Source organism: Globicephala melas, chromosome X (assembly GCF_963455315.2).
Source record: "Globicephala melas chromosome X, mGloMel1.2, whole genome shotgun sequence".
NCBI lineage: Eukaryota > Metazoa > Chordata > Mammalia > Artiodactyla > Delphinidae > Globicephala > Globicephala melas.
Window position 1 is genome coordinate 46,601,555 of NC_083335.1, and position 16,557 is coordinate 46,618,111.

Genomic DNA, 16,557 nt, shown 5'->3' on the forward strand with positions numbered 1-16,557 from the left:
CTCTAGTAGTTTTCTGGCCACATCTTTAGGATTCTCTATGTACAGTATCAGGTCATCTGCAAACAGTGACAGCTTTACTTCTTCTTTTCCAATTTGTCTTCCTTTTATTTCTTCTTTTCTCTGATTACCATGGCTAGGACTTCCAAAACTATGTTGCATAATAGTGGCAAGAGTGGACATCCTTGTCTTGTTCCTGATCTTAGAGGAAATGCTTTCAGTTTTTCACCATTGAGAATGATATTAGCTGTGGGTTTGTCATATATGGCCTTTATTATGTTGAGGTAGGTTCCCTCTACACCCACTTTCTGGAGAGTTTTTCTTTTTTTTTGCGGTACGTGGGCCTCTCACCGCTGTGGCCTCTCCCGTTGCAGAGCACAGGCTCTAGACGTGCAGGCTCAGTGGCCACAGCTCACGGGCCCAGCCGCTCTGCGGCATGTGGGATCCTCCCGGACTGGGGCACGAACCCGTGTCCCCTGCATTGGCAGGCAGACTCGCAACCACTGCGCCACCAGGGAAGCCCTCTGGAGAGTTTTTATCAAAAATCGGTGTTGAATTTTATGAAAAGCATTTTCTGCATCTACTGAGATGATTATATGGTTTTTATTCTTCAATTTGTTAATATGGTGTATCACATTGATTGATCTGCGTATATTGAAGAATCCTTGCATCCCTGGGATAAATCCCACTTGATCATGCTGTATGATCCTTTTAAAGTCTTGTTGGATTTTGTTTGCTAGCATTTTGTTGAGGATTTTAGCATCTATATTCATCAGTGATATTGGTCTGTAATTTTCTTTATTTGTAGTGTTTTTGTCTGGTTTTGGTATCAGGGTGATGGTGGCCTTGTAGAATGAGTTTGGGAGTGTTCCTTCCTCTGCAAATTTTTGGAGGAGTTTGAGAAGGATGGGTGTTAGCTCATCTCTAAATGTTTGATAGAATTCACCTGTGAAGCCATCTGGTCCTGGACTTTTGTTTGTTGGAAGATTTTTAATCACAGTTTCAATTTCATTACTTGTGATTGGTCTGTTCATATTTTCTATTTCTTCCTGGTTCAGTCTTGGAAAGTTATACCTTTCTAAGAATTTGTCCATTTCTTCCAGATTGTCCATTTTATTGGCATACAGTTGCTTGTAGTAGTCTCTTAGGATGCTCTGTATTTCTGTGGTGTCTGTTGTAACTTCCCCTTTTTCATTTTTAATTTTATTGATTTGAGTCCTCTCTCTCTTTTTCCTGATAAGTCTGGCTAATGCTTTATGAATTTTGTTTATCTTCTCAAAGAACCAGCTTTTAGTTTTATTGATCTTTGCTATTGTTTTCTTTGTTTCTGTTTCATTTATTTCTGCTCTGATCTTTATGATTTCTTTCCTTCTGCTAACTTTGGGTTTTCTTTGTTCTTCTTTTGATAGTTCCTTTAGGTGTAAGGTTAGATTGTTTACTTGAGATTTTACTTGTTTCTTATGGTAGGCTTGTATTGCTATAAACTTCCCTCATATAACTGATTTTGCTGCATCCCATAGGTTTTGGAGCATCGTATTTTAGTTGTCATTTGTTTCTAGGTATTGTTTGATTTCCCATTTAATTTCTTCAGTGAACTCTTCGTTATTTAGTAACATAATGTTTATCCTCCATGTGTTTGTGTTTTTGACGTTTTTTTCCCTGTGACTGATTTCTAGTCTCATAGCGTTGTGGTCAGAAAAGATGCTTGATATGATTTCAATTTTCTTAAATTTACTAAGGCATGATTTGTGACCCAAGATGTGATCTATCCTGGAAAATGTTCCATGCGCACTTGAGAAGACAGTGTAACCTGCTGTTTTTGGTTGGAATTTCTTATAAATATTAATTAAATCTATCTGGTCTACTGTGTCATTTAAAACTTGTGTTTCCTTATTAATTTTCTGTTTGGATGATCTGTCTATTGGTGTGAGGTGTTAAAGTCCCCCACAATTCTTGTGTAGCTGTCGATTTCCTCTTTTATAGCTGTTAGCAATTGCCTTATGCATTGAGATGCTCCTATGTTGGGTGCATATATATTTATAATTGTTATATCTTCTTCTTGGATTGATCCCTTGATTATTATGTAGTGTCCTTCCTTGTTTATTGTAACATTCTTTAAAGTCTATTTTATCTGATATGTGTATTGCTACTCCAGCTTTCTTTTGATTTCCATTTGCATGGAATATCTTTTTCCATCCCCTCACTTTCAGTCTGTATGTGCCCCTAGGTCTGCAGTGGGTCTCCTGTAGACAGCATACATATGGGTCTTGTGTTTGTATCTATTCAGTGAGCCTGAGCCTGGTTGGAGCATTTAATCCATTCATGTTTAAGGTAATTATCGATATGTATGTTCCTATTACCATTTTCTTAATTGTTTCAGGCTTGTTTTTGTAGGTCCTTTTCTTCTCTTGTGTTTCCCACTTAGAGAAGTTCCTTTAGTATTTGTTGTAGAGATAGTTTGGTGGTGCTGAATTCTCTTAGCTTTTGCTTATCTGTAAAGCTTTTGATTTCTCTGTCGAATCTGAATGAGATCCTTGCTGCTTAGAGTAATCTTGGTTGTAGGCCTTCCCTTTCATCACTTTCAATATGTCATGCTATTCTTTTCTGGCTTGTAGAGTTTCTGCTGAGAACGCAGCTGTTAACCTTATGGGAGTTCCCTTGTATGTTATTTTTCCCTTGTTGCTTTCAATAATTTTTCCTTGTCTTTAATTTTTGTCAATTTGATTACTATGTGTCTTGGCGTGTTTCTCCTTGGGTTTATCATGCCCTGGACGCTCTGCACTTTCTGGGTTTGGGTGGCTATTTCCTTTTTTTGTTAGGAAAGTTTTCGACTATAATCTCTTCAAATATTTTCTTGGGTCTTTTCTCTCTTCTCCTTCTGGGACCCCTATAATGCCAATGTTGCTGCATTTAATGTTGTCCCAGAGGTCTCTTAGGCTGTCTTCATTTCTTTTCATTCTTTTTTCTTTATTCTATTCCATGGCAGTGAATTCCACCATTCTGTCTTCCAGGTCACTTAACCGTTCTTCTGCCTCAGTTATTCTGCTACTGATTGCTTCTAGTGTATTCTTCATTTCAGTTATTGTATTGTTCATCTCTGTTTGTTTGTTCTTTAATTCTTCTAGGTGTTTGTTCTTTAATTCTTCTAGGTCTTTGTTAAACATTTCTTGCATCTTCTAGATCTTTGCCCCCATTCTTTTTCTGAGGTCCTGAATCATCTTCACTATCATTATTCTGAATTATATTTCTGGAAGGTTGCCTATCTCAACTTCATCTAGTTGTTCTTCTGGGGTTTTATCTTGTTCCTTCATTTGGTACATAGCCCTCTGCCTTTTCATCTTGTCTATCTTTTTGTGAATGTGCTTCTTGTTCCACAGGCTGCAGGACTGTAGATTTTCTTGCTTCTGCTGTCTGCCCTCTGGTGGATGAGGCTATCTAAGGGGCTGGTGCAAGTTGCCTGATGGGAGGGGCTGGTGGTGTGTAGAGCTGGGGGTTGCTCTGGTGGGCAGAGCTCAGGAAAACTGTAATTGCTTGTCTGCTGATGGGTGGGGCTTGGTTCCCTCCCTGTTAGTTGTTTTGCCTGAGGCGACCCAACACTGGAGCATACTTTGGCTCTTTGGTGGGGTTAATGACAGACTCTGGGAGGGCTCACAGCAAGGAGTACTTCCCAGAACTTCTGCTGTCAGTGTCCTTGTCCTCAGGGCGAGACACAGCCACCCCCTGCCTCTGCAGAAGAGCCTCCAACACTAGCAGGTAGCTCTGGTTCAGTTTCCTATGGGGTCATTGCTCCTTCCCCTGGTTCCCCATGTGCACACTACTTTGTGTATGCCCTCCAAGAGTGGAGTCTCTGTTTCCCCCAACCATATTGAAGTCCTGCAATCAAATCCCGCTAGCCTTCAAAGTCTGGTTCTCTAGGAATTCCTCCTCCTGTTGCTGGACCCCCAGGTTGGGAAGCCTGACGTGGGCCTCAGAACCTTTCCTCCAGTGGGTGGATTTCTGCGATATAAGTGTTCTCCAGTTTGTGAGTCACCCACCAAGCAGTTATGGGATTTGATTTTATTGTGATTCCTCCCATCCTACTGTCTCATTGTGGCTTCTCCTTTGTCTTTGGATGTGGAATATCTTTTCTGGTGAGTTGCAGTGTCTTCCTGTGGATGACTGTTCAGCAGTTAGTTGTGATTCCAGTGCTCTCACAAGAGGGAGTGAGAGCATGTCCTTCTACTCCACCATCTTGAAATGTTTATTATCTTGACTGTGATGATGGTTTTAAACGTAGACACAAATATCAAAATTTATCAAATTTTATAATTTAAATATAGGTCATTTTTCTTATACGACGTATACCGCAATATTTTTTTCTTTGCTCTAAAGAACTTTGTGGCTGAAATAAGGTAACTAAGGAAGAAACTGGGAAATGATGAGATCAAAGCGGCACCAGATCTGTGCAGTACTGGCACTGGTTGGTAATAATTTTGATTAAAATTTCATTGGGAGAGGGACCTTGAAGATGGCTGAGGAGTAAGATGTGGAGATCACCTTCCTCCCGACAAATACATCAAAAATACATCTACATGTGGAACAACTCCTACAGAACACCTACTGAATGTTGGCAGAAAGCCTCAGACTTCCCAGAAGGCAAGAAAATCCCCAGGTAACTGGATAGGGTAAAAGAAAAAAGAAAAAAACACAGACAATAGGGACAGGACATTCACCTTTGGGAGGAAGCTGTGAATGAGAAAAAGTTTCCACCCACTATGAAGCCCCTTCACTGGCGGAGATGGGGGGTGGCGGAGGGAAGCTTCAGAGCCACAGAGGAGAGTGCAGCAACAGGGGTGCAGAGGGCAAGGTGGAGAGATTCCTGCACAGAGGATCAGTGCCGACCAGCACTCACCAGCCTGAGAGGCTTGTCTGATCACCCGTTAGGGCAGGTGTGGGCGGGGAGCTGAGGCTCTGGCTTCAGAGGTCAGATCCCAGGGAGAGGACTTGGGTTGGCTTTGTGAACACAGCTTGAAGGGGGCTAGTGCACCACAGCGAGCTGGAAGGGAGTCTGGATAAAAGTCTGGACCCGCCTAAGAGACAAGAGACCACTGTTTCACAAGGAGAGGGGATTCCTTCCCTGTCTGCCCACAGAAGGCAGAGCACCGCCTAAACGAGCTCCAGAGACAGGAGTGAGCCACAGCTATCAGATCAGACACGAGACATGGGCATGAAACGCTAACACTGCTGCTGCAGCCACCAAGAATCCTGTGTGCAAGCACAGGTCGTTATCCACAGCCCCCCAGGAGCCTGTGCAGCACGCCACCGCCAGGGTCCCGTGATCCAGGACAAGTTCCCCGGGAGAACACAAGGTGCGCCTCAGGCTCCTGCAATGTCACGCTGGCTTCTGCCGCCACAGGCTCGCCCCACATTCCAATTATAACTACCATACCGCTGCCTCCCCCCTGGCCTGAATGAGAAAGAGGCACCTAATCAGCCGATGCTTTACTCCGGCCTGCCTGGGCGGAAACAGATGCCTGAGGGTGACCTATACAGACAAGTAGGGCCAAAAGCAAAGCTGAACACTAGGAAATCTGAGAATAAAGAAGAGAAAGGGAAGTTTCTCAGTGCAGCCTCAGGAACAGCGGATTAAATCCCCACCATCAACTTGATATATCCTGCTTCTGTGGAATACCTGAATAGAAAACAAACCTTCCCAAAATTGAGGCCATGGACTTTGCGAACAACTGGAGCTTGGGGTTTGCTGTTGTGACGGATTTGCTTCTGGTTTTTATGTTTATCTTAGTTTAGCTGTTAGCACTTTTTATCATAGGTGGATTTCTTTATTGGTTTGGCTGCTCACTTCTTTATTCTTTTAGTATTATTATTATTTTTTCTTTCTTTTTTTCTTCCTTTTCTTCTGAGCAATGTGGCTGAAAGGGTCTTCGTGCTCCGGTCTGGGGTCAGGCCTGAGACTCTGAGGTGGGAGAACAGAGTTCAGGACACTGGACGACCAGAGACCTCCCGGCCCAATGTAGTATCAACTGGAGAGAGCTCTCCCAGAGACCTCCATCTCAATGCTAAGACCCAGCTCCACCCAACGGCCAGCAAGCTCCAGTGCTGGAGCCCCATGCCAAATAACTAGCAAGACAGGAACACAACCCCAGCCATTAGCAGAGAGACTTCCTAAAATCATAATAAATTCACAGACACCCCAAAACACACCACGAGATGCGGCCCTGACCCCAGAAAGACAAAATCCAGCCCCACCCACCAAAACACAGGCAACAGTCCCCTGCACCAGAAAACCTACACAAACTACTGAACCAACCTCACTCACTGGGGTCAGGCACCAAGAACAATGGGAACTACAAACCTGCAGCCTATGAAAAGGAGACCCCAAACACAGTAAGTTAACCAAAATGAGAAGACAAAGAAATACGAAGCAGATTAAGGACAAGGTAAAAACACAAAAGGCCAAACAAATGAAGAGGAAATAGGCAGTCTACCTGAAAAAGAATTCATAGCAAGTATAGTAAAGATGATCCAAAATACTGGAAATAGAATGGAGAAAATACAAGAAACGTTTAACAAGGACCTAGAAGAAATAAAGAACAAACAATGATGAACAACACAATAAATAAAATTTAAAATTCTCTAGAAGTAATCAATAGCAGAATACCTGAGTCAGAAGAACAGATAAATGACCTGGACGATAAAACAGTGGAAATAACTACCACAGAGCAGAGTAAAGAAAAAAGAATGACAAGAATTGAGGACAGTCTCAGAGACCTCTGGGACAACATTAAATGCACCAACATTCAAATTACAGGGGTCCCAGAAGAAGAAGAGAAAAAGAAAGGGACTGAGAAATATTTGAAGAGATTATAGTTGAAAACTTCCCTAATATGGGAAAGGAAATAGTCAATCAAGTCCAGGAAGCACAGAGAGTCCCATACAGGATAAATTTAAGAAGAAACATGCCAAGATACATATTAATCAAACTATCAAAAATTAAACACAAAGTAAAACATATTAAACGCAGCAAGGGAAAAACAACAAATAACATACAAGGGAATCCCCATAAGGTTAAGAGCTGACCTTTCATCAGAAACTCTGCAAGCCAGAAGGGAGTGACAGGACATATTTAAAGTGATGAAAGGGAAAAACCTACAAGAAAGATTACTCTACCCAGCAAGGATCTCATTCAGATTTGACAGACAAAGTAAAACCATTACAGACAAGCAAAAGTTAAGTGAATTCAGCACCACCAAACTAACTTTACAACAAATGCGAAAGGAACTTCTCTAGGCAGGAAACACAAGAGAACAAAAAGACCTACAATAACAAATGCAAAACAATTAAGAAAATGGTAATAGGAACATACATATTGATAATTACCTTAAATGTAAATGGATTAAATGCTCCCACCAAAAGACACAGACTGTCTGAATGGATACAAAAACAAGACCCATATGTATGCTGTCTACAAGAGACCCACTTCAGACCTAGGGACACATACAGACTGAAAGTGACAGGATCGAAAAACATATTCCATGCAAATGGAAATCAAAACAAAGCTGGAGTAGCAATTCTCATATCAGACAAAATAGACTTTAAAATAAAGACTATTACAAAAGAAAAGCAAAACACTACATAAATGGTCAAGGGATCTATCCAAGAAGACGACATAACAGTTGTAAATATTTATGCACCCAACATAGGAGCACCTCAATACATAAGGCAAATGCTAACAGCCATAAAAGGGGAAATCAACAGTAACACAATCATAGTAGGGAACTTTAACACTCCACTTTCACCTATGGACAGATCATCCAAAATGAAAATAAATAAGGAAACACAAGCTTTAAATGACACATTAAGCAAGATGGACTTAATTAATATTTATAGGACATTCCATCCAAAAACAACAGAATACACTTTCTTCTCAAGTGCTCATGGAACATTCCCCAAGATACATCATACCTTGGGTCACAGATCAAGCGTTGGTAAATTTAAGAAAACTGAAATCATATCAATTATCTTTTCCAACCACAACATTATGAGACTAAATATCAATTACAGAAAAAAAACTGTAAAAAATACAAACACATGGAAGATAAAAAATACACTACTAAATAACCAAGAGATCACTGAAGAAATCAAAGAGGAAATCAAAAAATACCTAGAAACAAATGACAATTAAAACGTGATGACCCCAAACCTATGGGATGCAGCAAAAGCTGTTCTAAGAGGGAAGTATATCCCAGTACAAGCCTAACTCAGGAAACAAGGAAAATCTCAAATAAACAATGTAACCTCACACCTAAAGCAATTAGAGAAGGAAGAACAAAAATTCTAAAGTTAGCAGAAGGAAAGAAATCATAAAGATCAGATCAGAAATAAATGAATGATAATCTCAACAGATGAAGAAAAAGCTTTTGAGAAAATTCAACACCCATCTATGATAAAAACTCTCCTGAAAGTAGGCATAGAGGGAACCTACTTCGACACAATAAAGGTCATATATGACATACTCACAGCTAACATCATTCTCAATGGTGAAAAACTGAAACCATTCCCTCTAAGATCAGGAAGCAGACAAGGTTGCCCACACTCACCACTATTATTCAACATAGTTTTGGAAGTTTTAGCCACAGCAATCAAAGAAGACAAAGACGTAAAAGGAATACAAATTGGAAAAGAAGAAGTAAAACTGTCACTGTTTGCAAGTGACATGATACTATACATAGAGAATCCTAAAGATGCTACCAGAAAACTACTAGAGGTAATCCATGAATTTGGTAAAGTAGCAGGATACAAAATTAATGCACAGAAATCTCTTGCATTCCTATACACTAATGATGAAAAATCTGAAAGAGAAATTAAGGAAACACTCCCATTTACCACTGCAACAAAAAGAATAACATACCTAGGAATAAATCTACCTAAGGAGACAAAAGACCTGTATGCAGAAAATTATAAGACACTGATGAAAGAAATTGAAGAGAATACAAACAGATGGAGAGATACACCATGATCTTGGATTGGAAGAATCAACATTGTGAAAATGACTATACTACCCAAAGCAATCCAGTGATTCAATGCAATCCGTATCAAACTACCAATGGCATTTTTCACAGAACTAGAACAAAAAATTTCACAATTTGTATGGAAACACAAAAGACCCTGAATAGCCTAAGGAATCTTGAGAAAGAAAAATGGAGCTGGAGAAATTAGGCTCCCTGACTTCAGACTATACTACAAAGCTACAGTAATCAAGGCAGTATGATATTGGCACAAAAAGAGAAATATAGCTCAATGGAACAGGATAGAAAGCCCAGAGATAAACCCACACATATATGATCACTTTATCATTGATAAGAGGCAAGAACGTACAATGGAGAAAAGACAGCCTCTTCAATAAGTGGTGCTGGGAAAACTGGACAGCTATATGTAAAAGAATGATACTAGAACACTCCCTAACACCATACACAAAAATAAACTCAAAATGGATTAAAGACTTAAATGTAAGGCCAGACACTATACGACTCTTAGAGGAAAACATAGGCTGAACACTCTATGACATAAATCATAGTAAGACCCTTTGTGACCCACCTCCTAGAGGAATGGAAATAAAAACAAATGGGACCTAATGAAACTTAAAAGCTTTTGCACAGCAAAGGAAACCATAAACAAGACCACAAGACAACCCCCAGAATGGGAGAAAATATTTGCAAATGAAGCAACTGACAAAGGATTAATTTCCAAAATATACAAGCAGCTCATGCAGCTCAGTATCAAAAAAACAAACAACCCAATCCAAAAATGGGCAGAAGACCCAAACTTACATTTCTCTAAAGAAGATATACAGATTTCCAACAAACACATGAAAGGATGCTCAACATCACTAATCATTAGAGAAATGCAAATCAAAACTACTATGAGATATCACCTCACACCAGTCAGAATGGCCATCCTCAAAAAATCTACAAAAAATAAATGCTGGAGAGGTTGTGGAGAAAAGGGAACCATCTTGCACTGTTGGTGGAAATGTAAATTGATACAGCCAGTATGGAGAAGAGTATGGAGGTTCCTTAAAAAACAAAAAATAAAACTACCATATGACCCAGTAATCCCATTACTGGGCATATGCCCTGAGAAAACCACAATTCAAAAAGAGTCATGTACCACAATGTTCATTGCAGCACTATTTACAATAGCCAGATCATGGAAGCAACCTAAGTGTCCATCAACAGATGAATGGATAAAGAAGATGTGAAAAATACATACAATGGAATATTACTCAGCCATAAAAAGAAACGAAATTGAGTTATTTGTAGTGAGGTGGATGGACCTAGCTAGAGTTTGTCATACAGAGTGAAGTAAGTCAGAAAGAGAAAAATAAATACCATATGCTAACACATATATATGGAATCTAAAAAAAAAAAAAAAAAAGGTTCTGACGAACCTAGGGGCAGGATAGGAATCAAGACCCAGAGGTAGAGAATAAGTTGAGCACATGGGGAGGGGGATGAAGTGAGAGAGGTTAAGCTGGGACGAAGTGAGAGAGTAGCATTGACATATACACACTACCAAATGTAAAACAGATAGTGGGAATCAGCCGCATCGCACAGGGAGATCAGCTTGGTGCTTTGTGACCACCTAGAGGGGTGGGATAGGGAGTGTGGGAGGGAGGCACAAGAGGGAGAGGATATGGGGATATATGTATATGTATAGCTGATTCACTTTGTTATACAGCTGAAACTAACACAACATTGTAAAGTAATTACACTCCAATAAAAATGTTAAAAAATAGAAATTTCAATGGGAAGGGATTGAAGAAATTTAGGTCAGGATATGATCTGATTTATATTAAAAAAGTACTAGACTCACAGACCTGTGAAATCAGAAGAGACTCTATGCTCCTCAAGTCCAGATGATCTTTATTTTAAGAGATCCACTGATTTCCTAGAAGTTCTTCAAGCACCAGCTAATATCTGTGTGTGTGTGTGTGTGTGTGTGTGTTCTAATGAAAGGTTCATAGCCTTCATCAGCTACTCAAGACATCTGAGCATAAAATATTAAGGACCACACATATATTTGACTTATCTGAATTTAGAGTTGAGGAAACTGAAGCCTAGACAAGTTAAATGATTTGTTCACAATCACAGAGATGATACATGGATGAGGTCATAATGGGTTTTTGGTACTGACTACCCGCTCTCACCTGATCCCTTCACGTCTTCCCACCCCAGTGCTCTTGATTAACGGTACACAATCCTAAGTACCTGGCACACAGTACCCAAAACAAATATCCACTGAACACTGAATGAGCTAGCCAAAATCAACAGTAGCATATATGCACCAACTATGGTCCACAATAGATTATAAGCCAATGCACGTATTTGGAAACAGTCCCTTATAACTCTCTCAACAAATATGAAATAAGCTACTGACTTTATTAAGCTCAGGGAAAAATATGCAGTGAGGCCAACATTCACATTAATTGCAGGGGCAGGGTACATTGGCACAAGCTTTCTGAAAAGCATTTGGCCTTTCAAAGTTCACACCCTCAGGGGAATCAATCCTAAGGAAATATTGAGAAGAAGCCAAATATTTATATAAAGGATGTTCACAGTAAATTCATTTATAATTATAAAAACCTGAAAACAATCTGTATGTACAATAAGAAAGGACTGGTCAAGATGATTATGACATTGTATAAAATGGAATATTATATAGACATTCAAAGTCACATTTTGAAGGTTAATATTGAAAAATTCTAATAATATAATGCTCCATGAAAAATCAGCATATAGATATATAGAAGAGGAATACAGGAGGGAGGGAGATAGAGTGAGAGCAAGAGAGAGAGTGATGAAGATGGAGATAAGACGTACTGAGCTGAACAGTGAGTAATGGTGAAATGTACTGAGCTTGAAAAGTGTAATTGGTGGTTTATTTTGTCACTTACATAAGTCTCCAGATTGCCTATGATAAGTGAGCATTAGTTTCACAATCAGATGAGAATAATACATGATAAATAACAAGGAATTCATCTTTGAATATTACTGTGAGCCTTCCCTGGGCTATGGAGTGAAGAATAACATATAACTGGCATTCAACAGCTGTTGTTTCCTACCTTTAAAGACAAAGACAAATGAGTTCATGCTTGAATCGTAGCAATAGTGATTTCGATTAGGTATAAATAAAACTGCTTAACTCTAAGGTCATATGGCGTAGTATATTTCACAAGAGAAGTTTCACATCATCCTTCAGAGACTGTTCCAGAAAGTGTAGCTAGCTACCAGTCTCAGATAATATAAGGTCATTTCCACAACAATCCAAGTAGATGAACATGATCATCTCAAATTCTTTCCCAGCTCTAAGCTCTATGAAAATATAAAATGATCTACTTTAATAGAATTAAGAGGTCTTAAGTTACTGAAACCAACCTGTATTTCCTTTCTCAGACCTGAACACTAATAACATAGCATTACTAATTAGACCCTGCTGTTCACGTGATTTCTACAAAACCACAAATGTACCAGCATAAATTGAATCAATGCATTTCAGAGTCATGTTTCTAAAAAGCAAGGCATTCACCCCTAATATAATGTTTTTAGTTCAGCATTGACTTTAAACTGAATTCAAGAGTGTTGAAACTTAACAAACAGATTAGTATCTCCAATCACAGAGGCAGAACTCTCGTGATCATCATAATTAATAATTATAGCAAATGAGTACCCACAGATACAATGACTTACCAGATATTAATAGAGGAAGTTTAGTGAGAGAGCTACACTTAAAAAGTGTCTATTAGACAGAAGAGAGTAAAACAAAATCAAATGACATTGAGGATTATATCACATACCTATCAGATGAGTGAAATCAATGTCTAATCTTTGTCTGTACTTGAAATCTGGGTCCATACCACTGCAGTGCAGCACTATCTGTGAAACACACTCCTCAACTATTTTGTAATACTGTGGCCTGCAAAAAAGAAGTAATCTTGAATACCTTTTCTACATATACAAATCAATTTTCATAAGAAGTGATTCTACATGATAAAGAAAACTAGGTTATTTTCTAGCAGGCTAAAAAACTCTTTTCTAGCCATTACACTCACTCTAGAGGAATATGCCTAAGCTTAAAGATGGGCTGAACGTTATAGTGCAAAACCCATTGTAATATAATCAGCTGTGAACACTAAGTGACTTAATACTCTAGTTTGCAGGGATTCATGCTTGTGTTCAAAGATACTTATCAACCTTATCTACTTACTTAAGCTATTGTTTCTAAAGTTAATAAAAACAAATGACTCTTTAGTTCTACATCTATGGATACAGAAATGGTTCTAAGCCTCTCCAAGTTCTCAATTTCAATAAGGAATGAGTACCTTGGCATTACATGGCAAACAATGTAATGAATTTACTGCCACACTTTTACTCAAGATAGCTATAACAGCTTTTACAAAACTGGACTCAGCCACTTATGTTCCAGACTACTCCAAAGATCTATTTATACACATATTTTAAAAGATCCATTTTGTAGAAGCATACAAACTAAATATGCATGGCGATAGCTTCAATTTGTTCAAAGTGTCAAAGGTTTTGAAACATTTCCTAATTCTGTAATCTATCAAGGTAATTCTGGCCTTAAAAATGACCACTTACATACTTCAAAAATTTTTAAAAGGCACTTTTTGCATTAAAATTCGGGGAAAATTTAGTATTTATCAGCAGCTAATAAATTCAACAGAGAAAATTCAGAAAGAAATACTACTATGGACAAGCTATGACATAAACATCCCTAAAATCAGTGTGCTGATAACTAGCCAACCTACTAAAAGTCTGCAAATAAAGCTAAACATATTCTAATTGCTCTTATATGTCTTTTGTCATGGGGCTGATCTCAAGGATAAGAATAAACAGTAATATGTATTACACATCTGAGTCTTTTTCAAGTCATCATGAGATCTAGGGTAAACAATACTGGATTATAATCAATCTAGTCAATGACTCTGGGTAAACAGGGAAAACACAATGGTTCTCTTTCAGGACAAATTAATTATCCATAGGTAGAATAAAAGAATTATCCATAGGTAGAATAAAAGCGCTAGTTGCACATCTACCTCACATGGATGTTCTCAGGATGAAAAGGACGTCATGTTAGAACAACTTCTCGTTTATTCAAAGTTACTGAGAAATGGATGGTTTCACACAAATTATTTCCCCAGGTAACTGTGTACCCATGGGCACAGTACCCCTTTAGTTGCCAGCACTTATTTGAGGAAACAACAATCATTTTGGTTGGATTACTATCTTTCCTGCTTAAAAAAAACCAGCATATTTTAAACATTTTTCTATGTCTCTGTAACATCATGATGCCCATCAGTTACTGCAACTAGCCTGAACTATAAAGGGAACTATAATAGTTCTCTATGGACTTTAGAATTGTCATTTTTGTTGTGACTGTACCCGACCCCATGGTAGCCTTCCTTTGCCCTTTAATCAAGCAAGGTTTGAGAAATCAGAGAACCTAGGTTGCTAGAATTTCATGCATATTAGAGTATGAAGAACAACTAAGAGTCTCTTAAACAGTTAAATATAAGATCATGGTCACCAACTTATGGATAATTTCAGTCATTCAGAAACCCTTCTCTAATTTTCTGGTTTTCAGATATATTCCCAGAACTACACTCTGAAATTTCTGACTTTATGGATTATTATATTCATTTATTTAGAAGAATTACATTGCTGTGTATAAAGCTGAAATATTAGTATTATTATTTTCTTAGATAAGATCACACCTATTTTTAGATAATACTATACAAGAGGAATAACAATAGTCTTATTAAAATATAAAAGGACTTAAAATGCTTACTAAATAGCAAATGTTATCATTGCTGTTTTTATTATTATTAAACTTCTGAAGGAGGGCTTCCTTCAGCTACCAGGTTCAAAAAAATATCCACATCCACACACCCTGTGCACACTAAAGTTAAAGCACTGTTACCACATCACAATATAGTGATACTATCTCTATATTCTATTGTCCCTACCACCACATTATATAAATTCATGGGAAGTGTGGCAGATACTGCTAGATGTCCTATGATGTCCACTCTTCTCTTTTTCCTTTACTATTTGAACTTTATGTTTACCTGTGTATATTGCTTGCCAGAATAATATTTCCCATTTCCTTTCACTTATTGCTTCATAAAATCATCTCAGAACTTAGTGGCTCAAAACAATAACATAATCTTATTATCCCTCACATTTTTGTGGGTAAGAAATTCAGGAGGAGCCAATCAAGTCCGTTGGCTCAGATCTTACACATGGCTTCAGCCAGCTAGAGAGAGACCTAGAAGAATAGGGTAGACTGAACATAAAAAAAAAAAAAAAAAAGTACGAGGACTTAAAAGTTTTACCATAGACTCTTCAGAGCTTACTCTGTGCCACAAAAAAAATTCATCATAGGGTCAGTAAAATCTGTTGGGTTCATTGCTACTGAAATGGCATACCCCGTTTTTATAAGTATATTCTTCTGGCCCAATTAAAAATAGATTGACACCTTTTTAAAAATGTTATCTAGAGTCGTCAAACTCTTATACTCCATGCATATATATATATATATATATATATGCATATACTGTCTAGACCCCACTATATTGTTAATTTTCCTTTAAAATCCAATTCAAATTATACAAATTGTACTCTCATAACAGCCTCTTACCTGATATAATAATCATTTCTGATGAGCAAAAAATGTTGTAGAATGGATAATAAGTAATTTTCAGCAGCAGTGTCCTTCAACATATTATACAGAAGATGGTACACTTCATTCATATCAGTGGAAAGTAAGTAAAGGAAAAAAATCAAGGATTCTTGGTAACAGTTTCATTCATAACAAAAGCAGCTTCAGTTTTGAAAACACTGATATATCATTTTGTTTGCATTACTGTTTCTAAACCTTCAACTCCATGTTCCAGTATTTAAAACATTTCCATAAAGAAATTTAATCTATGGATCACTTTAATCTTTTAACAAGTGAAAGAGACTTAGAGTATTTCCAAGACCATTTAACCATTAAACGTTTAAATGATCAGCTGTTCATTATATTTTAAAATTCCAGCTTATAGTTGGTACCATTAGAACAGCAATGCCATTAATGAAAATGTTTTTTTCTTGACCTTCCTGTGGTTGTGATGGGAACCTATATTATGCATGCAAGCCAATACTCCTGTCTTTTCACTGCCCACATAAAATAGTAAGGCAAATAAGCATTGTGTGGGCTGCTAAAAGTTCATAAAAACCAGTTTTATTTTATACAGATGAAACACTTACTACATATGAAATCACTACTGTTTGCATTCATTTGTATGTCAGTATTTGATAAGGAACTTGAAACATATTTTTCTTAGGATATAAAAAGAGTGGTAGAAGTTTAAATGCTTTTAGTAAACTAGAAAACAGATTTAAAAAATGGATTCACTTTTATAAGAAAAGCGAGCACCTAGAAAAATTGATGGAAAAGAAAAGGAGAAGAGGAGATGTAATCCAGCATCTTAAAAATAAC

General features: G+C 37.9%; 1 protein-coding gene across 1 annotated transcript in view; it reads right to left on the reverse strand.

Annotated features, from left to right (window-relative positions):
- DIAPH2 (diaphanous related formin 2) overlaps positions 1 to 16,557 on the reverse strand; it is an 887,427-nt gene that overhangs the window by 610,197 nt on the left and 260,673 nt on the right. The window contains exons 13-14 of the mRNA XM_060292429.1: positions 15,715 to 15,831; positions 12,851 to 12,969 (exon numbers count right to left, since the gene is read on the reverse strand). Coding sequence (XP_060148412.1) covers positions 12,851 to 12,969; positions 15,715 to 15,831 — 236 coding nt within the window. The remainder of the gene's footprint in view (positions 1 to 12,850; positions 12,970 to 15,714; positions 15,832 to 16,557) is intronic.